Raw genomic sequence first — 25,906 nt, forward strand, 5'->3', positions numbered from 1 at the left:
TAAAAAACAGCGGACTTAGTGTCAAATGTCCAAACGTCAAACCTTATGTCACTGTCAAATCTGTCAGGAAATGTCATAACCTTTCCGCATCACATGATCAAAACTTTTGTTCCCGTGATCGTCGCACTAAAATTCAAATTATTTGCGGAATATTTACTAAATTTCATGAGCGAACGTTCTTGATGCTATGGCTAAAAGGTAAAGTCTTTTCGCAATACAATTTAGTCCTTAAATATCTCTTTTGCCAATTATATAACGTGAATATAGCAAGGTCATAGTCAGTGTGTTACATAAAAATAAATACCCTCCACTAATAGGATAATGAGATAAACATTCTGTTTTGTTGTTGTTGTTGTTATTAGGCTGAAGCAGGAGATCGTAAAAGAGGAACTTCAAGAGAAGATTATCTTGAACACCATTAAGGAAATGGACAGTGAAGATGAACATTGTACGGTAGACCAGATGGCCCCACAAACATTGCTTGAGGATGCTGATGGTGAAGTACAGTATACTTCTGAAGGTACGTTTCCATTTTTCATATTTATTATCTGTATTTTTATATGAAATATAGTAGGAATGCATATAAATTAAAGCACCAATTTCTTTCAATTGTTATAATGATGAATTTGAACGGATAGTAGAATATGGTTTGAGGTACTGACTGGCTCAGTGTAACCTTGCCGTATAATGCTAAAAACCCTTACACACCTTCTGAAACTCAAATGCCTTACCCACCAATGCCCCTAATTCTTCTTCTATCCTTATAAATTTTTTTTTACCCCAGGTCCGATAATAACATATAGGGTGCTACAGGTGGGAGGCACCTCAGATGACACAGGGGACAGTCAGGAATATTTAACAACCACCAATTCGGGGTTTGCAAGTACAACGACAATACCCCAAGTGATATCTAGTTCAAATCTTAATGGGCAATTGTACGTTTTGGGTAGCCCGGAACAGTACAATGCTAATAGTGTTGGAAGGCCTATAGCACCCAGACCGCCTATTTTGGATACTTCGGTGGTGGTACAAGTAAAAAAGGTAAGAAACCTAAATTTTTAGAGAAAATTGAATGCCCTTTGAAAAGATGTATCACAACACACCTCTTCCCATTTAAAAAATTATGGTGAATGTCGCCCCTCCTAAGAAGTTAAAAAAAAAATCGTTTTTCTAAAATTAAAAATCGATGAGTTTGAGCGTTTTTGTTTGGTAAATCAAGAACCTTTAAAAACTAGTGCTAAAAGTATTAAACAATGGTATTGTTTCAAAATCTTTCAACAGTCCTACCCTTAGTTGTAGGTTTCAATATGTTGAAATTAAAGTAAAACTTCGAAGTCATGTATCTTTAAAAGTACTTGTGTGGTGTTCCACAGGGCTCCAATCTTGGACCACTTTGGTTTTTGGCTGCTGTCAACGGTCTTACTGGCAATATTAAAAACAAAGAGATTTCAAGTGTTTCTTTCAGATTCAATCTGTCAATGATTGTCAGGCCTTGCAAGATCGAGAATATTGGAATGTTGGGAGCTAGTGCGAATTAAATAGCTTTCAATTAAATGTCAGTAAGTGTGCTTATATGTCATTCACCCTAAATAGTAGTCCCATTACACCTTTAATGGTGAACAACTTCTAAGAGTACCTCAGCAGAAGGATCTAGGAGTGCTTTTTGACCTGACTCTTTTATTTTCTACTAAATGCATTTTATCAAAAGTAGAAAATGTGCTTCTTGATTTATTGTTAGAACTTGATTTATTGTTAAAGTGAGTCTCCATCTTTTCAATAGCTTAGTTTTGCCAATCTTGGAATGTGGGTCCATTATTTGTTCCCCCCAGTACAGTATCTGGGTGGCAATGGTTTTTGGGCATCGCTGCTAAACTTTCTTCTGGTTGTTTTGCAGTCAGTGTTGCCAGGCATGAGTTGGGGGGGTTGTTTGCTCGTTCAGTTTATTTCGCCTTAATAGACTCTCATATCCGTTATGGGGTTTGTGCTCCAAGGGACTCCTTAACATCATTTTTATTATTTATAAAAAAACATTAAGGTATCTATGTGGTGTTGGTCTGAGAGTCTCTTGTAAACCTCTTTTTGTAGCTGAAAGAATCTTAATAGTTTTCTCACTCTTTATATTGGAAACTGCTACACTCATAAATAAGTCCGTTGGTCCAGCATCTTGCACCAGTCATAATACTCATCAAGTAAACAATTTATCTCTTTCAATCCCCAATTTTCTTTTCTTCTTTTTTTAGTTTTTTCTTTGATGGTATGAAATATGCTTCTATGTACAATCAAAATAGATTCTGTATCCGGTTTTAAGTTTAACCAAATAACTACTAGTATTGTAAATTCTAGGATTAGGAAGCTTTTAGCACATGTTTGTAAACTTAGTGACTATCGTGCTTAGGTGCAATGCCCTCTAAAATATACCAAGTCATTAGCATACACCAAAAAAAAAAGAAAATGACCTAGGATAGAGCCCTGAGGCACACCCTGAGTTATTAGGCAAGACTTGCTACTCTCATTATTAATTGCGTCATCTGCGTATCTGTCAAATTTTCCTCTTCAACTGCCTGGAAGAGAAAAATTAAATATTTCTTCCAGGCAGTTATCATAAAAACCAAAAATTAAATTCCTATAAAAAGTGTAACATTTGAATGATTTAGAGAGACGAAAGAAGACGAGCGACCCACAACGAAGTCGAGAGGCGACGCAGGGACAAAATCAACAATTGGATCGCGAAACTGGCGAAAATTCTGCCGGAAAGTCCGCAGGACGTCAAGGGCAACGGCCAATACGACGGGCATTCGAAAGGGGGCGTGTTGGCCAAAGCGTTCGAGTACATAATCGAACTGCAGGCGACGGAGACGCGATTGGGCAGCTGTTTGAAAGAAAACAAGAAACTCGCGAACGCGGTAGACCAATTGAGAAATAAAAATTTCGCCCTGGAAGCGGAAAATATGGAACTGAAAGAGCTGTTAAAGAAACACGGGGTGGACGTTGACGGTTCATAGCTTCTTTTTTAAATTTAAAATTAGTTATTAAGAATTGTTTGAAATGAGGATATAATTATTTATTCTCGTAATAATAATAGTAATAATTTTTTACTAGGTATGCAAGTAATTAAGATTTATCTTATCTTGGAAACTGGTAAGTGCTAAATGGTTTAATAGAAGTTATTTTATGTGCAATATAAGGTGTCTCAGTAGTTTATTTTTATATATTTTTTGACACCCTGTATCAAACTCGGAATAATGAAGAGGAGAATTCAATTAGAATAAATCCTGTTGTTGAGATACAGTGGCCAGTTTCTAAGATTTAAGGCATATCACAACCTCTAGTAACTATTGGTAGGCATAATATGACTTATAAAAAGCATGGTGTATCCAAGTTTCTGTTTTAACAAACTCTCTTGCGAAGTGTGAAATTTCATAGTTTTGATACTGATTTGCCCTCTAATCCCAAAGCAGAGACGTTTGTCGTTATTCTTGTTTCGAATAATTCCTTTTTTGTGTAAATTATTATTATTCTATTTTTGCTTGAGGAACTTTTTGTTATTTTTTTTTAAAGATAATTATGTGTATTATAGTGCTGTTGTATTGATTAGTAAGGCACGAGCGTCTTAATTTATTATTTACAAATGTAAGACCAATTTATTACAACGTTAAATTACTATGTAATTTCTGTTAATAAAATATTTATAAAAAAAAATCACTATTCAATTGATTACAGCTTATTGTTTCATTTTAATTCCTAGGGAATGTATTGATTTTATTCAGAGAATAATATTTTGTCTTCGTCTATGCTGTTCACATGCTTTAACACGGATTATAATAACATATATCTTATTAAAATAGTCAAAGTCAAAATATACTTTATTTGCTAAGTTTACAAACTTGTGCTAAAAGCTTCCTAATCCTAGAATTTATAATACAAGTATTTATTTGGTTATACAGGACAAAAAGAGAATACAGAATCGATTTTGATTGTACATAGAAACATATTTTATATAATCAAAGAAAAAACCAAAAAAGGAAAAGAAAAGGCGAGAACCAACATAAAACAAAAATAATGTAAATCTGATCAACAGATATATAATTAATTTTAAATATTAAAATGAGTCGTTAAAATACTCTTCAATGCTGTAGTAAGCTTTTGGTAAGATTAATTTCTTTAGTTCTCTCCTAAACTTTTTAAGTTCTGTAACAGTCCTAATCGAAAAAGGAACATGATTAAATATTTTACGACTAATAAATATAAGAGAGTTTCTCGTAAGTGAGGGGATTGGAAGAGATAAGTTGCCCACTTGACGAGCATTATGACTGGTGGACTTACGGACTTATGTATGAGTGTTGCAGTTTCCGATATAAAGAGTGAGAAAACTGTTAAAATTCTTTCAGCTACAAAAAGAGGTTTACAAGAGACTCTCAGACCAACACCACACAGATACCTTAATGCTTTTTTCTGAATAGTAAAAATTATGTTAAGGAGTCCCCTGGAGCACAAACCCCAAAATGGCAACCGATACCGGATATGAGAGTCTATTAAGGCGAAATAAACTGAACGAGCAAACAACCCCCCCAACTCATGCCTGGCAACCCTGACTGCAAAACAACCAGAAGAAAGTTTAGCAACGAGGCCCAAAACGTGGTTGTCAAACCTTAAACTCTCATCAATGAAGAGGCCGAGAAATCGACAATAATCCCTACCATGTAGTGGGCTCTTCTCATCAAACAAAAAACCCTCTACATTACACTTAAAGCCCAGAACAAAAGTCTTATCAACATTGAATACAAGCTGATTGCAGATGCACCACTCTTTAATTTTGTGAAGGTCCTCTACTATGAGAGATCTGACTACTTTTTGATCTTTGTTATGCCACAGAATTGTAGTATCATCGGCAAACTGAACCACTAGTCCATGCAGTGATAGAGAGCTCAAGTCATTAACGTATAATAAAAATAAAATAGGACCCAACACTGACCCTTGAGGTACACCACATTTAAAATGTGCTATCCCTGACGAAAATCCAGATGCAACCACCCTCTGGGTGCGGCCAGACATGTATGACTTAAGCCACTCCCCTAAATCCGTAAAAATCAAGCTTTGACAGCAGTATTCCATCATCCACACAATCGAAGGCCTTGGACAGATCACAGAACACCGCTGCTGCAGCCTCCTTGGAGTTCGTAGATAGATACATACTCTCCAAGAATCTGAAAATGGCATCCTGCGTGCCCTTAGATGACTGAAATCCATACTGATTAGGGGACAGCACATTGTATTTGGTCAAAAAAGAGACAATTCTCTTTTTTGCAAGCCGCTCAAGAACCTTGGAGAGGGTAGACAAAATTGATATGGGACGGAAGTTAGAGGGTCGGTCCAAGCTACCACCCTTATGAAGAGGAATAATCATAGCTTCCTTTAAACAGGATGGGAACTCGCCCTGAAGAAATGACTGCTTGATTGCCCAAACCAAAGCACCTAAAGCGCTCGCAGGCAGAAGTGACAGCAGACGTGAAGAGATACCATCGGAACCCGAAGACCTATGATTCTTCAAGCACTGAATTGTTTCAAGGACCTCGGTGGCATCTACAGAGTGGAAAAAGAATGATTGGTTGACAGCATTCCGATTAAGAAACTGCAATGGATCGCCGTCACTGGGAACTGCTTCCAGTAACTTCTCAGCAATATTAGAAAAATAGTCATTGAAATCATTGAGCCCCAAGCCCGATACCGTTATTTTTACCTTTTGTATATGATACCATCACAACAATTGTTCAAAATGTCTTCCTCCAACCTCAATACACCGATTTAAACGCCGCACATGATTTCGGCGGACTACACTAAAAATTTGATCCTCGTTTTGAATGATTTTAATTGCTGCTGTTATTCGTCCAATTAAGTCTAGCTCTGATTCTACTGGAGTTTCGTCGTCTAAAGACTTTACATGTCCCCACAAGAAAAAATCGAGCGACGTTAAATCGGGTGACCTAGGAGGCCAAGAAACTGCTCCACCTCTGGCAATCCAACGGTGCCCAAACCGCTGAGCCAAATACTCGCGTACTTGTACAGCAAAATGAGCCGGCGTTCCATCATGCTGAAACTACATTTGCTTTCTAACGTTTAGTGGAACATTTTCAAGGAGTTCTGGGAGAACTTCCTCCAAGAAACGCAGATAAATAGGTCCTGTTAACCGTTCCGGTAGAAGGTATGGCCCAATTAAATAATCATCAACAATGCCTGCCCATACGTTGACAGACCAACGATTTTGATGTTTTCTTGGAAAAATTGCATAAGGGTTTTCTTCGTCGCAAACATGGCTATTCCTACTATTAAAAATACCGTCTCTTGTGAAAGAGGCTTCATCGGTCCACAAAACACATCGTAAAAAATTTGGTTGTGCAATGATGTGATCCAGAAGCCATCGACAAAATTGAACTCTAGGATGATAATCGGCTGCAGTCATACCTTGAACTTTCTAGAAGTGGTAAGGATGGAGTTGTTGCTCGTGTAGTACCCGCCAGATAGAAGCGTTACTCGTATTCATATTCTTAGCGACGTCACGTGTGCTATTTGATAGATTATCGGCAACTCGCTGAAGCACCTCTTCTTCAAATTCGACCGTTCTTACGGTTCGAGCAACACCAGTATCATGCATCTTGGTACATGCCTGTTTCAGCGAACCGCCGATGAACCGCAATAAACTTTTTGTATCCAGAATGCTGTCGTTCGGGATAACGTTCATGATACAACTGCGATGCTGCTCGTGCATTGCAGTTTGTTGCTCCGTATGCCAAATGCATATCCGCCAATTTTTGATCGGTAAAGTTTTCCATTAGGAATAAATGTTTAAAATAATTGTTGTTATGGCATCATGTACAAAAGGTAAAAATAAATGCAGCAGATCCTATTTAGGTAATTAATGTTTTTTATAAATTTTAACACGTCTTAGGGCCGTAGTGGCGTAGTTACGCATTTCCGGACATGGGTTCCTATACTCAAGTGGATTCTTCTGTTACACTGAACAACCCCCACAAGTTTACATTACAACTTGGGGTATAAAAAAGTGTTGCAGAAGCAATAGAGGATTTTTGAGCCTTTGCAACTATTACAACTAATTTCATTCACAAACGTGGAAATTAAAAGACGAAATCTGAATTATTAAACCTTAGATTAATAATTCTATGTTATTCTAATATTAAACTACAACAAAAGTATTAGAACACGTTTGCACCACTTCCAGTCGCAAAATATTACTAATAACCATAAAATATATCCACTATATTAAACTAGGTACCTGCTAGCTATAGCCAGGATTTTTTATTTAATACCTAAAGTATGTCACATGACAAAAATTTCTGTAGTTTTGGAAACAATTATTTCAAAAGAATTGCATATTAATTTGTTAAACTGTGGGCAGCATAACACTACAGATAAATTACGTAACGTTGTATATTTTTTTGGTGTAAAAAAATTAATTTATTATTAACAAGTTAAGACGAAAAATTTATGAAATATTTAAAGTCTCGCCCTAAAAATAGTAATATTGATCCAATTAAAGTAAGTCCCTATAAAAAATATCAGAAAAAACAAAGAAAAGGTAAATAATATATCTAAGAAGTCTAAATAGGATGAATATATTTTTTTTAATAATTCAGCATATAATTTAATAATATACAACTCAAGAACGCAACCAGCATTATTAAGAAAGTTTCGAAAACAATATATTTAGGTATCATTATAGATAAACATTTAAAATGGGATCAACACGTATTAAAATTAACAGCTAATATTAGAAAATTAAATCAATACAAACTTTATATTTTAAGAAACATTATAAGTCGATTCTCGCCGTTTGTTGAACCGTTTTAGACATGACAGGAAGGATAGAGCTTGGTCAAAAATTAGAAGGTTTTTGCGGCGAATTTAACTACCTGGAAGAATAATAGTGTCAATTACAACACCTACAGTGGTGGCCAAAGGTATGGAAACTTTATTAAAATCATAATAATTGTTTACTACAAGCTGTTTAACGGTACGATTTTGTTTGAGTGAAAACAGGCATCATGCCTAAGTGTAAATACTTACCTAGTGATTTAAAAAGTAACATAGTTGAACTATACCAGAAGGGTTATAAGCAAATTGAAATAAGTAAAAATTTAAACATTTTAAAAGGCACAAAAATAATTAAAAAATTTGAAGAGAGAGGAAATGTTTCGGTAGCCCACAAGCAAGAAAGTTGTCCAAAAGGGCTATGAAGGTAATGAAAAGAATATCGATGAACGACCCAAAGAAAACTTCTATGGATATTTCTGGAGAAATGGGGATTTCTGTGTCTGCTCGCACGGTGAGAAAAAGGCTAAATGAAGTGGGGCTTTTTGGAAGAGTTGCTGTAAAGAAACCACTAATATCAAAGAACAATAGAAAGGATCGCTTGAAATTTACACGAGATCATCTTACCTGGTCTCACCAAAATTGGAATACTGTATTGTTTAGTGACGAAAGTAAGTTTCAATTATTTGGGAGTAACGGGAGACGTTATGTCCGGCGAGCAAAAGGTACAAGGTACAGCCACAAATACAAAATGCCTACGGTAAAACATGGTGTTGGAAGCTTAATGGTGTGGGGTTGTTTCTTCCGATCAGGTGTTGGCGCCCTGGTTAAAATTGATGGAATAATGCACCGTTTTCTATACAAAGAAATATTGGAGAACAACATGTTGCCTTATGCTGAGGAGGAAATGCCATTGAGATGGTTGTTTCAGCAAGACAACGACCCTAAACACAAGTCCCAATTTGTGAAAAACTGGTTAAATGAACAGAGCATTGCTTTAATGGATTGGCCTTCACAGTCCCGAGATCTAAATCCCATAGAGAATTTATGGGATCATTTGGACAGGAAGATTCGAAACCATTCGATTTCAAACAATGCTCAACTGTGGGAAATACTGCAAACTGAGTGGGCTGCCATTTCCAGTGAAGACTGTGCAAGACTTGTCGATTCTATGCCACGAAGATATAGAGAAGTAATAAATTCGGAGGGATATGCCACAAAATATTAGCAGATTTAGATGTAATTTATATAAATAACTTTCTTCAGTTTCTAAACTTTTGGCCAAGAAAATATTAATTTTCTTTTTATAATACGTTTTATTTCAAATTAATATGTTAAGTTAGGTAATATATTATATATACTTTATCACAATATGAGTAACTTTATTATAGTTCCTGGTTTAAAAAAAATACAAATTAAAAAAGTTTCCATACTTTTGGCCACCACTGTATGTTATAATGTTTCAACTTTTTAAATTCCATTCTACTGGAAAGCAGCACGAGGAACTTTCAAGCCAATTCTTCCAGGCAATCGACATTTCTTCGGAGCAGTCGAAGTCAAATCTACGTTAATTTTTTCCAAAAATATGACACTATTTATAAAATAAATCTTTTAAGCAGTTGAATTCTAATCTAATTTACCTTTATGATAAGGAAATTGAATATATTTCTCTTCCAGGCGTTTAAACAGGAGTCCTGAAGAATAGTCCACTTTGCCCAGGCACTTTTCCGAATATTCAACTGTCTGGGAAGAATTATTGCCCTCTTCCAGGCAATTGAACAAGAAATTTAAAAACCTTAGACTATTTTAACCTCAATCGTACGGGAATATTTCTTATTTCTCCTACCACTGCCTATAAGTCCTTTATGGGCCCTTTTTAGATCGAGAATGCTGCCTGGAAGAATCGTTTTTCCCTTCCAGGCAGTTGAAAAATAAATTGTAAATATTACTTCGACTATTTCAAGTTTGATTATATATAAGACCATATCTGTTTTCTTCATATTGGATTGCCTGTAAAAATTGTTTAATTCTTTCTCTTCTAAAAATAAACATACGTAAATGCAATGTGAGTATGAGAGAGTCTTGCGAAGAGCTATTTATCACTCATAAAATCCTAACCCTTCCTGCCTTATTTATATTGGAATCTGTTTGCCTCACAACTTTTTTTGAACACAAACTAATAGGCATGAATATAGCAGTCGACGAGCTAATGATGTGCTCTTGCCTATGCCTACAAGTTCACTGATCAAAAGAACTTTTATATTTGATGGTAAAAAACTCTTTAATCATCTTCCTGCAGATTTGAAAGGTATAGGTAGCTGGAAACTTTTTAGAAAACGTGTTAAAAAAACTCTTAGTTGCAAAGGGCTATTATGAAAAAATGATAGATTTTAGTCATTTTTCTTGCAGGACTTTAGGTATATTCTTTATATTTTTTACACCATATCATTTCGCCTAATTTATTTCTGTGATTCATTTTTTTTTAACAGTTTTACATTTAATAAAATTGTATATTTCGGGAGTGAATAATACATATTGACACTCTTGACATTATATTAGCTTATTCAGAGTCTTGGAGGAGTATTTCTGAAGAATGGGGATGTTGTTGGTTTTACCGGTATAGGTAAACCATATTCATGGAAGCAGAATGCCTTTAGGATGATGGATGCCTTTAGCATGCTAAATAACCTTTTTACATATTTGTGTATAATTTTTATTTTTTTTACAGCTTTGTCAACAAATTTACTTTTATGACAATAAAGCATATATTGATTTGATTTGATTTTGACGTCACCTCCACCAATTTATCAGAACAAGACAATAGATTACACCTTATTTAATATTGATAATCAATTATTATTGTGTTATTCTAATTAATCTCTAAGTGACATTTTAAACGCCTATACTAACAATTATTTAAAACGAAAATGAACATTTTAATGAAAGTATGCTTAATAAGTTTAGTGGCAATAGGCATAAATGTAAGTAAATGTACTACTAATTCCCTCCTGGACAGTAAATAGGTCTTTTTTAGGGCAAACAGGTCAAGGTCCAAGTGTACTACGAATCACTAAGCTCTAACAGTATGTCCTTCATAGTAAATCAACTTTATCCAGCTTTTGCAACCATTGGAAGTGAAAAGATCGATTTGGAACTTGTTCCTTGGGGATTGGCTACTGTGAGGTGTAATACAAATACATTAGTTAAGTAATAATTATTGATCCTTTATAGGAAACAATCGTGGATGAAACAAAAACTGTTGTATGTCAGCACGGATCTGAGGAATGTTACGCCAACAAAGTGCACGCATGTGCTATTGATGCATTTGACGTAATCGCCAGTACTGGGTTTATTTCTTGTGCGGAAAGTGCGGTTTTTCCTGCTAACGATGCTGATTTAAAAGAGGTACGCAATATTCATTGAAGAAATACTTAATATTTTAAATTAATATATGATAAGCTACATAATTTCCTTTTTTCTAGCCATTTGAAATGACACCTCTCTGAATTTCCAACTGCCTGAAAGAAATCTTTATTTTCCATAATCATTTCTTTCTCAATCCAATGACAACGTTAACATCTAAATTAGAATCTTATTATTCGTTTTAGTGTGCCACAAAGGTCGGAATATCCTGGTGTGAAATTGAGGAATGCGTTAAAACCGGCAGAGGGGATGAACTACAGTCAGCTAACCAAGAAAAGACTGCACTACTTAACTTGAGTTACGTGCCGACCATTATCATTGACGGGAGTTACTCGGATGAAAATCAAAATGCCGCTGAGAGGGACTTTGAGGGTTTTATTTGTGGACTTTTGGGAGACTATGATGCTTGAATAAAACAATATGTAAATCTTAAGAAAGCACTTCGATATTATCACGTAATCTACAAGTGCTCCATCGATAAAAAAAAATATATATAAATAAAATGTGCAAAATCATCTTTTACAATATAATTGTTTCGGTTTCAACATGTACGCTCTAATTTTCTTATTTTTTTTAAGTGTTGCTGCGGTAAGTATCACAAATATATTACGCAACCTTTATAAATAATTATTAATTCTTCCAGGGCAAAAGCGTTCAAGTGCAAGACAGCGTGCAAGTTCAGGTCTACTATGAATCTTTATGCCCCGACAGTATTGCCTTTATCGTAAACCAACTGTACCCGGCATTTTACACAATTGGAAGCGAAAAAATACTATTGGAGCTCGTCCCATGGGGACATGCCTCTGTAAGTACTAAATAACAAACCTATTAATGTACAAAGACTAAAATTTGAAACCGAAGTTTATTGCACATAAAATACTCTGAGACTATAAAAACGGAACCAACCGTCTGCTCCTTCGCAAAAGTTACTTTTATTGAAAAATGTGGGTTTTTAATTAATAAGTTTTATGAAGCTTTACTTGGTTCTTTCTGAAGTTCTTTGATTTAATTTTTCAATGTCCTACATAAAGCATAAGAAAGCGTTTAATAAAATAACTGCTTGCTTATTGGGCATTTTCCTTGTTAAAACGGCTCTATCTTTAGTCCTCTTGATATTCAAAGTTGAATTCTGTATTGTATCCCTCAATATCGTCAATAATTTCCTCATCGCAGCAATAAAAGACGTATAAAAACATTGATCTGCCTCAGGAATAAGGTGCCTTAGGGATCATCAAGTTTGGGAAAAAAATCGGTTTTCCATTGGGAATATTGGTAAACTAAATACTTCTGCCTGTTTACCGTTATGTTTTGGCTTAATATCATGCTCTACAAAAGAATCTTGATCGTGACCGAATTTAAAAAAATGTACTGTACTAAGGAAAGCTTACAGTACATTTTTTAAATTCAGTCACTTTTTTATATTAAGCAGTTGAAGGACAAATCAATATCAAAAAATCCCGAAAATAGAAATTTTACATGCCTGGAATCAATCAGGTTATGTGGCATTTTTATAGACGCTTAATGGACAAACTAATGGATTTTCAAGACATTTACTCAATCTTTATACAGTTTCAATTATTGTAGTCACTTCACAAGTTCTTTTTCCTAATTTTCTAGATAATTGGTTTCCTCGTCCACTGTCTGTAAAAAATATATATTCTCTTCCAGGCAGTTTAACTGCCTCAAATAAATAAAATTATGTATAATTTTCCCTAGAAAGTTGAAATTATGTCACATTTCTTCCAGGCAATTGCATTTCCAAGACAAAACTGAAATGCGATTATTTCAGGGAAGTTGAGTTCGGTTTTTTTAATGCTACAACATAGTTTTCCCACTTTAAATTTCTATTTTTTCCTCATCTAAGTAAGTAGCTGGCTATGAGAAAAAATTGGATTTTGCTAAATATAGGTAGTCCTCAACTTTCCAATAATCCTTAAAAATGTGTGTTAGTTATTGGCCGGTAAGTTAGATATGAATGTTATTGCTCAACTAGATATTGTAAAATTAATAAATGTTGGTGTCGACAATAAAAAGAATGCACAAATATGAAAAACCCAATCAAAATGTTATTGATTTAGTACAGAAAAATCAATATGCAGGAGATTTATCCAGTTTCAGAATAAGAGGAAACAACACTATCGGAATGTTTCCAGAGAAAAACATTCTGATCAAGCAAGAAGCTCATCAGTTGCCTCTCTGTACTTTTTTTATACTAGTTTAAATTTAAAAAAAAAACACACAAATTAATAAAAAAGCTATATAAAAAGACTAAAAAAAGAAATATTCAAGTGCCTAGAATAAGTGAAATTATGAAACATTCCAGGCAGTCAATATGATTTCTCTGAAAAAATCTCTGAAAGAATTAGGCATTTTAAAATCCTCTTCCAGGTAGTTAAAGGAAAACCTAATTTTCCAGAAAAAAGGACCTTTCAGGTGTCTAGAATAAATCAAGTTATGTGACATTACTTACAGACCCACCAAATATAACTTCTCGTCTCTTTCATATATTTAATATGAGGTTTATACAGGATAATGTTTATGATTGTAACACTAAACTTGCTGGCTTAAGGGATTTTATGGCGTTTTTGAATCTCTCAATTTAACAATGCCCTTAACTGCAACAATAATTTGCTTGATCTAGTTCTCTCCAACTTCCAGTGTTCTGTGGATAGGGACGACCAACCCCTTGTCACTGAGGATGCATATCACCCTGCTATTAATATCTCGTTGAATCTTGTCAAATTCGAGAGTGTCACAGATTTCCCCTCCAACAATGAGAGTCCTAAGTATAATTTTCGGAGGGCTAATTTTCCCTATCTTTACCAGCTTATCTCTGATGTGGATTGGACTTTTATACGAACCCAGTCAGATGTTAATGAGGCAGTTAAAACCCTTTATGACAAAATCCATGAAATTTTTTGTCTAGCTGTTTTGCCTCGTTTTCGACCTTCTCATAGTAAATACTCATATCCTGTGTGGTACACTCATGCAATTAGGAAATTATTAAAATTAAAGTCTAGGCTACATAGGAGATGGCTTCATACACGGTGCTCTGCTGCTTATGAGGATGATCCAGGACTGAGTCAGCTATTCGGAGTGATCCAAAGCAATTCTGGAGGTTCATTCACCTTAAAAGAAACAACTCTCGCATTCCAGGTTCTATGAGCTATAAAGATACCACTGTTGTGGGTCCTAAAAGTATTGTAAATGCTTTTTCTGATTTTTTCAGGGGTGTTTATGTTGAGTCCTCTATTGCTCAGCCCAAAGAATCTGATACATATGGTTCAGACAACATTTTGGTCCAATCTTTTGTTGAGGCAGATGTAAGAAAAGCTTTACATAAGTTAAAAAACAAAGAAACTGTGCATCGGCCCTGGCTGTACCACTCTTACAAATCTTCAACTTATCACTCAAGACCAATACATTTCCGGAAGAGTGGAAAAAGGCTAAAATATGTCCAGTGTTTAAGAGTGGCGACCATGGCAGAATAGAGAACTACAGACCGGTGTCGATTCTCTCTAATTTTTCGAAGGCCTTTGAGACATGTGTGCACGATAAATTGTCTTCTCAAATTAAGCACATAATTACAGAGAAGCAGCATGGTTTCTTTCAGAAAAGATCTACTGTCACTAATATGGCTTGTTTCTTGGAAACAGCATGTCTAGCTATAAATCAAAAAAGCCAGTTGGATGTGCTGTACACAGACTTCTCGAAGGCTTTTGATCGGCTGGATCACGGTTTGCTGGCACGGAAGCTGGCTTTGGCTGGATTTCATCCTTGTCTGGTGGAGTTCTTCATCTCATATCTGACTGGCAGGTGAAGCCTGTATGTTGAATTTAATGGTTTTGGGTCTGAGTATTACGTGGCTTCGAGTGGTGCGCCCCAGGGCAGTAACCTCGAGAGTTTCTGTCTTTTATTCGCTGATGATCTGAAGTTGTTTCGTATCATTCGTACTATGCTGGACTGCCTGAAGCTGCAAGAGGACATGAATAGGGTCTTTGAATGGTGTGAAAGAAATAAACTACCCCTAAACTGTGACAAATATAAAAAAATGACAATTTCCATTCTTCATGAAGAGATTTTATAACCATATATATTGAGTGGTTGCTAGACTCAGTTGCTAGACTGTTCTTTAGTAAAGGATTTGGGCATTGAAGTAGATAAGAGGCTCACATTTAACCAGCATGTAGCACAGGTCACTGGTTCAGCCTTAAAATCCCTCGGGTTTATAGTAAGGTCCACTTCTCAATTTAAGAATATATCCAGCTTGACTGTATTGTACAATTCATTAGTAAAGTCTAAATTAATGTATGGCTCTATGTTGTGGTTCCCCATCTATGATGTTCATGTTAACAGACTGGAGTATGTACAGCGCAGATTCTTAAAGTTACTTTCTGTTAAGTTGGATGAAGTATATCCAGTAAGAGGTGTGGAACAGGAGTACCTGCTGAATAGATTCAACTATTTGTCACTAAAGCAAAATATTTGTATATAAACTTTGCAATAATAAAATTGATTGTTCTGAGCTCTTAGAGAGGCTACCTCTATTTGTTCCTCCTGCCAATACAAGGAGGCACCATATATTTTATCTCTCTCTTAACTTAACAAATCTGTCCAGCAAAGCTCCACTGTGCCGTGCTTGTACATGGTATAATCAGATGAATGCTATAGATGTCGACATCTTTAGCAGCACTGAAAATGTTTTTAAAAAAAGGAGGTGTTCCTCTCTTAATTTGAATGATACCTGATTATTTTTCTGTGATTGTTATCATTTGGTTAGTGTGTCTTATATTCTTACAATTATGCTATTGTTTTAAATTTTAAATTTTGTTATCACTCTATATTGGATCTTATATTATTCTTTTTGTACTACTTATTTAAGGTGCTTATAAATTGTACTGTTTTAATTTTAATTATTTCGATTGTCTTGTAATTGGGAATTTTCCTGTTGGACAATAAACTATTTGAATATATAGGTACCCAGGGGCGGATCCAAGGGAAGGAAATGAAGAAAATCCCCCCCCTCAAAAATTTTTCGATTTGTGCATTTGCATGAAAAAATTGATGCAACTTTCAAATTTACATATTTATGAAAATTTATAAATACTGCTTTTTTAAATTATTAAACTAAATGAGGACACCTGGTACAGTTATGCGAAACAAGATGGGTTCAACGTCATGATGCTGTCGTTCAATTTGCCTCCAAAATGTCGTTGATTGTAGAAGCTTTGACAAAAATCAGTGAGTGGAAAAAACAAGGAAACAGCCGAAAAAGCAACAGCCCTAATAGCAGCTTTGTGCAAATTTGAATTTATCGTTGGACTTTTCTGTCTTTGTGACACTTTATCATTGAGTCATTCACTCACCGTACTGCTTCAGAAAGAGTCCATCGATAATGCAAAAGCATCAATGATGATACATACGCTGCTTAGAACGTTTCAAGATCGGAGAGAAAAAGCTGCACAAAAACTGGATGTTCCTGAACAAAAACCGAGAACTTGTGGCCAACAAACGAAACGCGATAATTACAGCGTTAGCAGTTGCGAAGATTACTACAGGGTCTCGATATACATTCCTTTGTTGGATACCATCTGCGAAGATCTCAAGACTCGTTTTTCGAAAAAGAAGTTCTAGACGGTTTTCAATTAAGTATGCTGCTGCCTACGAAAGTATGTGAGCTCAATCCAACTGAAAGCGAAAATCTTATCAGCTGTTTGACAGAAAGATGCAAACGACTCATAACTGATGACAACATCCGACATCGTGCAGCGTTTTAAGTTCAGAAGCGAATTGAACCACTGGCAGCAGAAGAAAAAGACTTTCAACTATTGCATTACAAGCTTTGGAGAACTGTGATGTTGAAATATTCCCGACTATCAATGCTTATCTTCGTATATTTTGCACACTGCCTGTGACAAATGCAAGCTCTGGTCAACGATGCTACAAGAAAAACTGATTGGATTGGCTTTGCCATACATACACCAAGACATTGCATGAAGTCAGTCCTGAAGAAGTCATTGAACGATTCGCAAAACTGAGGCCTCATCGTTTTGTTCTATGAAATAATTTTTCTGTAACATTTTCGTCAAAAACAAGGATTTGTGGCTGAATAAATGAACATTGATACATCAATTACAATATATTATAATTATGCTGATCCGCTGTGTTCAAAAAAATTTTCCCCTCCCAAAAATCAGCCCCGGATCCGCCCCTGTAGGTACCTCTTTCTGGATTTTCAAAACAATCACTTAATTACTACACAGTATCAACTATTGCAAACATCCACTCCTCCAGATAATTGATTTCTTCGTCCATTGCCTTTAAAAATATACAAGTCTTCTCTTCTAGAAGACTAAATTATATTCCGTAAAACTTCCTTAAAGATCATATCACATTCCTTCCAGGCAATTAGGTTTTTCAGGACTAAAGTGATATGTGTATTATTTCGGGGATTTTTCCGGCAAAATCAGGTTTGTTTTTCACATTGCCACAGAATACACACTTTGATTTATATAAGTTATTAATAGTTTCTATACTCATATGAATAGGAAGATATTCTCGCTCAGTTTCTTCACATCTATAATAGGACTTATACTTTATCTGTTTGTCCAGGGTATTTTTGTGTTTAACCCTTCTTTAGTCTACATTGTTTAATCGGAACGATATTATGATTTTAATGCTCTTCAGGATTTGAGGACGAACATAAATATACATAAACCCCCTGGTTTGCGATTTTTTCGAATAGACATATTTTTATTTATATATCTTATTATATTGTGGTAAAAAGGTTTTTTATTATAGTGAATCAATATTGAAAAGAGATTTTTTTACCCTTCGTACCTTGTGTATCAGGGTTTAGTCACCTCCAAATTTTCTTAAGCCTTTAGCATCTCTACAGATAAATACTAACTAATTTTTCTATATTTCTTTAACAAAATTAATAAAATAACACCATTACCCGGCACTGCAGTCAACAACGCAATTCTTTTTTTTTTTTGAGATGAAAAACTTGTTGTATTTTCGCGATTGTGATACCATAGATACAATACTTACCTAGCCAACTGTTAAGAAAACACGATATTAGCGAAATAATAATAGTAATAATCTTAGAACATTGAAAGGAACTCCTAAACATAGACAGCACAACTAACAGATATAAAATGACTACTATATTCAATTAAGGCGATGAACGTCGGTTCTAAATATAGTTTTTTGATACAGATAAGGGGGTGATTGAAATTTTATTATATCATAATATAGACACAGAATAAGATTCACTTTATCCTTGTAAACCTCCTAAATGGTTCCTTGTCCATTAACAGCTTCGAATTCATATAGGAAACAGTGGTAAATGGCTCAAAAACCTTCAAATGCCAACACGGAGCTCAAGAGTGTTACGGAAACAAGATCCATTCGTGCGCCATCGATTTATACGACGTGAACGTGAGTACCGCGTTCATTTTCTGCTCGGAACGATCGGATTCTCCTGCTGACGATGCTGACTTACAAAAGGTGCCTTAATGCAGTATTTCAATTTCAATTTTTTTTAAATAAGTTTCTTTTAGTGTGCCGAGAGTGTGGATGGGGTTTTATGGTCAGAAATTCAAGAGTGCATTACGAGTGGTAAAGGGGATGAGCTGCTCTGGGAAAATGGTAAAAAGACGGCCCTAATTGACCCCGGCTGGGTGCCCACTATTGTCATCGACGGCAGTTACTCTGATGATAACCAGAACGCGGCCGAAACGGAGTTTAAGAGTTTCATATGCGATTTGTTGGGTAATCCCACACCAGCATGTTTGTGTTAGAGCCTAGTAAATAATAATGTAACTAAATAAATATATGGGTTATATTCTGGATACTTTGGTTCTTAGTAGAAATTTTTAAATAGTAAGAAACTCTGTGAATATTTTTTACCCTTTACAAGCCGACTTTTTGTCCAATGAAATGCGGTAGAAAACTCAAAAAAAAATTATTCACTTCTCACCCATTTTTTGACATAAAAATCCTTCATAGGCCTAAGTAACCTTGACGATCGCATTAAAAAAACCTTTCTTGTCTGTAGTGACCTTAGCAACGTAGAAAAAATTACATTTCCAAGCGATTGAGAATGTAAGTAAAGCATGAAATGCGGTAGAAAATCCAAAAAAAAATTATTCACTTCTCAGCCATTTTTTTGACATAAAGTCTTCTTAGGCCTAAGTAACCTTGACGATCGCATTAAAAAGACCTTTCTCGTCTGTAGTGGCCTAAGCAACGTAGACAAAATTACATTTCAAAGCGATTGAGGATGTAAGTGAAGCATGAAATGCAGTAGTAAACCCAAAAAAAAAATTATTCATTCCTCAACCATTTTTTTGACATAAAGTCTTCTTAGGCCTAAGTAACCTTGAGGATTGCATTAAAAAGACCTTTCTCATCTGTCCTGGCCTTAGCAACGTAGAAAAAATTACATTTCAAAGCGATTGAGGATGTAAGTGAAGCATGAAATGCCGTAGAAAACCCAAAAAAAAATTATTCACTCCTCAACCATTTTTTTGACATAAAAGTCTATCTTAGGCCTAAGTGACCTTGACGATCGCATTGAAATGACCTTTTTTGTCTGTAGTGGCCTTAGCTACGTAAACAAAATTACATTTTAAAGCGATTAAGGATGTAAATGAAGCATAAAATGCGATAGAAGACCCAAAAAAAAATTATTCACTCCTCACCCATTTTTTGACATAAAAATCCTTCATAGGCCTAAGAAACCTTGACGATCGCATTAAAAAGACCATTCTCGTCTGTAGTGGCCTTAGCTACGTAAAAAAATTTACATTTCAAAGCGATTGAGGATGTAAGTGAAGTATGAAATGCGGTAGAAAACCCAAAAAAAAATTATTAACTCCTCAACCATTTTTTTGACATAAAAGTCTTCTTAGGCCTAAGTAACCTTGACGATCGCATTAAAAAGACCTTTCTCGTCTGTAGTGGCCTTAGCTACGTAAAAAAAATTACATTTCAATGCGACTGAGAATGTAAGTGAAGCATGAAATGCGGTAATAAACCCAAAAAAAAATTATTTATTCCTCACCCATTTTTTGACATAAAAGCCTATCTTAGGCCTAAGTAACCTTGACGATCGCATTGAAATGACCTTTCTCGTCTGTAGTGACCTAAGCAACGTAGAAAAAATTACATTTTAATGCGACTGAGAATGTAAGTGAAGCATGAAATGCGGTAGAAAACCCAAAAAAAAATTATTTATTCCTCAACCATTTTTTTGACATAAAAGTCTTCTTAGGCCTAAGTAACCTTGACGATCGCATTAAAAAGACCTTTCTCATCTGTCCTGGCCTTAGCAACATAGAAAAAATTACATTTCAAAGCGATTGAGGATGTAAGTGAAGTATAAAATGCTGTAGAAAACCCAACAAAAATTATTTACTCCTCACCCATTTTTTGACATAAAAGTCCATCATAGGCCTAAGTAACCTTGACGATCGCACTGAAATGACCTTCCTTGTCTGTAATAGCCTTAACTACGTAATAAAAAATATATTTCAATGTAACTGAGGGTATAAGTAAAGCAAAAAGTGCGGAATAAATCCAAAAAAAAATTACTTTTCATTTATTTTCAGACATAAAAACCTTTCTCAGGTGTGATTGACGATCGCAATGCAATTATGTCCCTTGTTTCATGGCAAAGGTATTTTCATTTATGCGTTTACGCGGTACCACCCCACATAACAAGACAAATAAACTTTCCCAAGAATTTCAATATAGGCCATATAATATGCCCTTTTTAATAAAAATTATGATTTAAACTTGTCAACAGAAAAACCTTAAATAGTACCACCCCTATAAGACCCAATGTAACTTTTCGGGGTGTTACTGCCATAGACATTTCACTTTAATGGTTTCTGTGTTGTCTACAGCTTCAACTGCCTGGGAAGATCCTAGAAATTGGTTTAACAAGGCGGAATTTAAGCATGAAATGTGCTAAAAACTTAAAAAATTCAATATTTTATTAAACGTTGGACATTTTATATTATTACATCTTTTACTCGCTACAACATCGTTATCAATATACAAAGACAATTTAATTTACCAGTTCTTCTTAACACTTAACGCGCCCTTATCAGTCAAAAGCAATTAATCCGATTTAAAAATACACATTATGCGATATGATTACCCTCGTGTAACCGAAGAATTACATCGAAAAAAATCACATTTTAAATTAGTTTCATAGAGAGATGAAGTGTTTATCTCTTTTAACGGTGCTCTGCACCTTAATCGATTTTTCCGAACCATTAAACGTTTTGGTGCTGATGCCCTACAATGGTAAATCGCACTTTGACACCTTCAAAGAGTTTTTCGATAATTTGGGCCAAAAGGGGCACAACGTGACCATAGTGTCCTCCTCAAAAAGGAACTATAAAAGTCCAAACGTGAGGACTGTCTGGTTAGGCAGTCAAGAGGTTACAAGTGTCATGACTATGGATTGGACCGGGGGTAAAAAAGCCTTTTATTCCGCCCCAATAGGTTTGTCGAACATCATGCAAACGGTTTGCCACGAGGGTCTGAACCATCCGAATTTCCAGACTTTTTTGAAAGAAAATCGTACATTCGACGTAACGATCGCCGAGATGTTTAATACGGAGTGCTTCTTTGGGGTGGCTAATCTATTTAAGACTCCCGTCATTGGTAAGCAGTTAAATTTGCAGCAATCTGAGCCACCGTGTATATATTTATGTATATCCTTTGTAGGCTTAAGTTCATGCACCCACATGTCATGGCAAGCCGAGTGGTTCGGCTTCCCATCAAATCCCGCTTACATCCAAACCGTATTCGGAGGATTTAAGGTGCCCATGTCGTTCTTATCAAGGGTGGAAAACACTTTGGTGGATCATTATTCTACACTTTGGTAAGTAAGTAACGCGTAACAGTAAGTTGAATTTATTTTGTTTATTTGACAAAGGTACAAACTGGCCATGGAAAAGCAAGGAAACGAGTTGTCCAAGCGATATACCGGATATCAGGCTTTTGACCCCCATAACGCCAGTCTCCTACTGGTCAACACCCATTTCACAATAGACGGGGCGAAGCCGTTGCCCCCGGCCATCGTGGAAGTGGGAGGGATCCACGTGCATAACCGGAAACCCAAGAGACTACCCGAAGTAAGAATTCCTTTTTAAACCTCGAATTCTCCAGTAGTAACCTCGTTGATATCCAGGATATTGAAAACTGGATAAACGGTGCCGAGGCGGGCGTGATCTATTTCAGTCTAGGATCGATGATCAACAGCCACACTTTTCCAGAGGAGCAGCGAAAGGCTTTTGTAAATGCTTTCGCCAAGTTTCCCCAAAGGGTCGTCTGGAAATTGGACAATGCCTCCATGGTAGATCAGCCTAAGAACGTCCTTCTAGGGAAATGGATGCCCCAGTTTGATATTCTTTGTGAGTAGCAACAATATAGTGTTTTCGACTAAGGAATAATCTATTTGTCATTAAAAAATAACATGTCCTGATGATTGAACATTTTGAAAATGTATTTCTTGGGGATTAATCACTAACAAAGCTGTATATTTGTTATTATTTAATTACTAATACTCACTTAATTTTTTAAAATATGAATAAGGCCTCTCCTGTTAGTTACCAGACACCAACAATTTTTTTAATAGATTTCAAATCATAAGAATTATTAAACCGAAAAGAAATATTAATTAAAACTATCACTTCTAATTCTGCAGTTGTGTTCGACCTAAACCTGGGTATAAAAAAAGTAAAGCACTTCAAGGGTCATTTAATATAAAGAAGTAATTTCTTTTATTGAGCATGTATACCATGGCAGTGGATCTGTGTCACTCTTATTTGTTCTTCTTTTTAGTGCTTCATAGTTCGGCTCCGTGGAACCTAAAGGTACAAGGGACACTATTTTTCGGGTCCTTTAAGAATGATACCTTAGCATTGACTTGTATTTAGTGATGTCTCTAAAGGCTTCAATTGTATAGATCATGGTATTTTGCTAAGAAAGTTGTCAATGGCTTTAGAGAGAAATCTCCGCAGTGATTTTAATCTTAAGGATAGATCTGAAGTCTAATTATTTGAACATTAACGCTGCTGTTCCATAAGGTTTTGTGTTAGGCCCTTTATTGTTTCTGCTCTGTGTCAATTACTTGATTTTGGTGTGCTGAAGTATGGTTCTTGTGCAGCATTTGCCAATGAAACAACAGTCTTGTAGGATCAAACTTTGGTGTGATGCTAAGGGTTTTTATATTAAATATTGAAAAATCAAATGTAGTATTGAAAATGTTGCTATAGGGAACACTCAAATTAAATATTTGGTTGAGTTTAATAGAATAATGTTTGAGTCTCATACAAGTAATGTCTGCTGTAGACTCTCTTCAGGTTACAATGCTGTAAGAACTGTGATAATCAAGGTTGACTCTATTGTGTCAAAAGCTGTTTACTTTGCATTAGGTCAAGCAGACCTACGGTATGGTATTTGCTTCTGGGGCTCATGTTTACTGACACTTTTCAATTTACAGAAAAGAGCAGTGCATTACATCTATAGCCTGAGTCAAAATCCTGGTTTGGCATCCTGAATGCAACATTAATAACAGCATTAAACCTCACACATACTAGGTCCACATCCTTTTGCTGTATCCACATATTTTGATCCTTGTACCAGTTATTCACAATCAAGTTACAATATCACAAAAGAGTTTTAATTCATATTTTTCTTAAAAATTCACAATTCGAGTTGTTGAGGGCCCTCCTTCATAAACTGCTTGAACGTATAAAATGCAACAAGGTCGAAGAGGACAAGGACATACCATGTAAAAGCATAAAAAAATACAATATTACAAAAAATTTACATCAGATTTCGTTACTATTTCACATTATCACATGTATTCCGCTGAAAAAAGACGCGTCAAACTTTTAAAAATGTCAAAGTCAAAACGCCATAAATGTCACTTGTCAAGTGAAAATTCTAAATCAGGATAGCAACGGAATTTACCAAGTCGTATTACTATCCTTTTCAGACGACTGAAAGAAAAGAAAAGCTTCTTATTGGTCGATGTCAATGTTTTAATACGACAAATGTGACCAATATTAAAATTTGTCACAGCTGGAAATTCTAAATATGTCTAACCAATTACGTATTAATATCCCTTATAGGCACTAAGAAAAAAATCTACTTGGTTGATTACAGGAATGTTGTGTCTTGTCAACTGTCACTTGTCAACTAAAGTTCAAATTTGTGACAAGTGAAAATTCAAGATACTAATTCTTTTCAATTTACTACGTTCAATAAGGTTGAGGCAACACTGGAATGAACAAATTGACACAATTAATTAATCAAAAATCCCATTTCCAGGCAATCCGAACGTAAAACTGTTCATCTCCCACGGAGGTTTGCTGGGTACCATCGAGGCCATCTACTGCGGAGTACCGATCGTAATAATGCCCCAATTTGGCGATCAGAACCATAACGCGCACGCGCTAGAAGCCACCGGAGCTGCCGTTATATTACATCTACAAACCGCCACTGAAGAACTGATTGTTAACGCCTTGACTAAGGCGTTGGATGCACAGTAAGTCTTTTGAATTGTTTAGTTACTTTGTTCCTTAATTTGTCCTTCTAGGACTCAAACAAAGGCCAAATTATTGTCGGAAAGGTTCAGGGACAGGCCAGTGTCGCCCATGGACAGCGCCATCTACTGGGTGGAGTACGTGGCGAGGCACGGGGGGGCCCCACATATGCGCTCTCCAGCCGTTGATATGCCCTTTTATCAATTATATTTGATCGATGTGTACGGATTTTTAGTTGCGGTTATTTTGGGGGTTAGTTATATGAATTATGTGATTTTTAGACTTATATGGAGAATAGTGACAAGTAATGGGCAAAAGTTAAAAACCCTTTAGGACCTGTAATACTATGTGCGGTTATGTAATAAAATTTAATACAGCTGAATCTTTAGAATTACAATTGTGAGGTGATAATATGTGTATCAGCATACTTAAATGTAAATAAATTAAGTAATTAAGTGAGGACCGTTTTTATTCTCAAATCAATCCTCAGGATTGTGCGAAAAAATTATGAAAATATTCCCAGTCGTTATTTATGACCAAAAATGTCCGCCCAAGTTTTAAAAACTTTAAATTTGGCGGCTCTTAGACCTTGTCTCTAACTCAAAAAGTTTTTGAGCTACAAAACGCCTTGATATAAAAAATTATTGAGTAAGAAACGCCCTTACTATAACCGAAGTAATTTTATCAATATTCCAATTATTTCATGCAAATATTTTCAAGTAAAGATATGCTATGAATGTTTTTTTAACTACCCAAATCTTTAACCTAGAATATGATTTTTACTCTCAAGTCCATCCTCAGGATGCTGTTACATAAGTGTGTAATAATTAAGAAAATATTCCAAGGGGGTTTCCAAGTTATGGCCAAAAATGTCCGCAAAGAATAAAAATGTTAATGTTGCAATATGCGTTTCAAAAATTTCAAATTGTAAGGACCTTCACCGACAAAATTGCCTATAACTCAAAAAGTTTTTGAGCCCCAAGAATTCTTTTCCTATTGGTTTGTTTGATAAGAAATTCTCTTTCATTCGCTTAAGCCCTTTTAAGATTATTCCCATTATTTTGTGAAAGATGTCCAAAGAAAAT

At 35.4% G+C, this 25,906-nt stretch overlaps 4 protein-coding genes across 4 annotated transcripts; all 4 read left to right on the plus strand.

Moving 5' to 3' along the window:
- Positions 1 to 50: 50 nt before the first annotated feature.
- Positions 51 to 3,719, plus strand: LOC126740878 (upstream stimulatory factor 2-like). Its single transcript, XM_050447042.1, has 4 exons — positions 51 to 198; positions 363 to 520; positions 785 to 1,041; positions 2,655 to 3,719. Exons 1-4 carry the CDS (start codon positions 188 to 190, stop codon positions 3,000 to 3,002), a joined length of 774 nt encoding a protein of 257 aa, XP_050302999.1. The 5' UTR covers positions 51 to 187; the 3' UTR covers positions 3,003 to 3,719.
- A 6,939-nt stretch (positions 3,720 to 10,658) lies between these two features.
- Positions 10,659 to 11,792, plus strand: LOC126740880 (GILT-like protein 1). The gene is made up of 4 exons (XM_050447044.1): positions 10,659 to 10,805; positions 10,859 to 11,002; positions 11,056 to 11,229; positions 11,433 to 11,792. Exons 1-4 carry the CDS (start codon positions 10,752 to 10,754, stop codon positions 11,655 to 11,657), a joined length of 597 nt encoding a protein of 198 aa, XP_050303001.1. The 5' UTR covers positions 10,659 to 10,751; the 3' UTR covers positions 11,658 to 11,792.
- On the plus strand, positions 11,673 to 19,103 carry LOC126740879 (gamma-interferon-inducible lysosomal thiol reductase-like). Its single transcript, XM_050447043.1, has 4 exons — positions 11,673 to 11,835; positions 11,891 to 12,052; positions 18,586 to 18,759; positions 18,813 to 19,103. Exons 1-4 carry the CDS (start codon positions 11,794 to 11,796, stop codon positions 19,050 to 19,052), a joined length of 618 nt encoding a protein of 205 aa, XP_050303000.1. The 5' UTR covers positions 11,673 to 11,793; the 3' UTR covers positions 19,053 to 19,103.
- Positions 19,104 to 21,454: 2,351 nt separating this feature from the next.
- LOC126740874 (UDP-glycosyltransferase UGT5-like) lies at positions 21,455 to 25,281 on the plus strand. The gene is made up of 6 exons (XM_050447039.1): positions 21,455 to 21,930; positions 21,994 to 22,150; positions 22,205 to 22,403; positions 22,460 to 22,682; positions 24,607 to 24,823; positions 24,875 to 25,281. Exons 1-6 carry the CDS (start codon positions 21,480 to 21,482, stop codon positions 25,152 to 25,154), a joined length of 1,527 nt encoding a protein of 508 aa, XP_050302996.1. The 5' UTR covers positions 21,455 to 21,479; the 3' UTR covers positions 25,155 to 25,281.
- Positions 25,282 to 25,906: the final 625 nt, after the last annotated feature.

The sequence above is a fragment of the Anthonomus grandis genome, chromosome 10, assembly GCF_022605725.1.
Source record: "Anthonomus grandis grandis chromosome 10, icAntGran1.3, whole genome shotgun sequence".
Taxonomy (NCBI): Eukaryota; Metazoa; Arthropoda; class Insecta; order Coleoptera; family Curculionidae; genus Anthonomus; species Anthonomus grandis.

Coding starts and splice junctions, on each gene's coding strand:
- LOC126740878 (XM_050447042.1), top strand. Junction 521..784: donor AGTACAGTATACTTCTGAAG/GTACGTTTCCAT, acceptor TTTTTACCCCAG/GTCCGATAATAACATATAGG. Junction 1,042..2,654: donor TGGTGGTACAAGTAAAAAAG/GTAAGAAACCTA, acceptor TGAATGATTTAG/AGAGACGAAAGAAGACGAGC.
- LOC126740880 (XM_050447044.1), top strand. CDS start 10,752: ATGAACATTTTAATGAAAGTATGCTTAATAAGTTTAGTGGCAATAGGC. Junction 11,003..11,055: donor TTCCTTGGGGATTGGCTACT/GTGAGGTGTAAT, acceptor GATCCTTTATAG/GAAACAATCGTGGATGAAAC. Junction 11,230..11,432: donor ACGATGCTGATTTAAAAGAG/GTACGCAATATT, acceptor TATTCGTTTTAG/TGTGCCACAAAGGTCGGAAT.
- LOC126740879 (XM_050447043.1), top strand. CDS start 11,794: ATGTACGCTCTAATTTTCTTATTTTTTTTAAGTGTTGCTGCG. Junction 12,053..18,585: donor TCCCATGGGGACATGCCTCT/GTAAGTACTAAA, acceptor GAATTCATATAG/GAAACAGTGGTAAATGGCTC. Junction 18,760..18,812: donor ACGATGCTGACTTACAAAAG/GTGCCTTAATGC, acceptor AGTTTCTTTTAG/TGTGCCGAGAGTGTGGATGG.
- LOC126740874 (XM_050447039.1), top strand. CDS start 21,480: ATGAAGTGTTTATCTCTTTTAACGGTGCTCTGCACCTTAATCGATTTT. Junction 21,931..21,993: donor ATTTAAGACTCCCGTCATTG/GTAAGCAGTTAA, acceptor TATCCTTTGTAG/GCTTAAGTTCATGCACCCAC. Junction 22,151..22,204: donor GATCATTATTCTACACTTTG/GTAAGTAAGTAA, acceptor TATTTGACAAAG/GTACAAACTGGCCATGGAAA.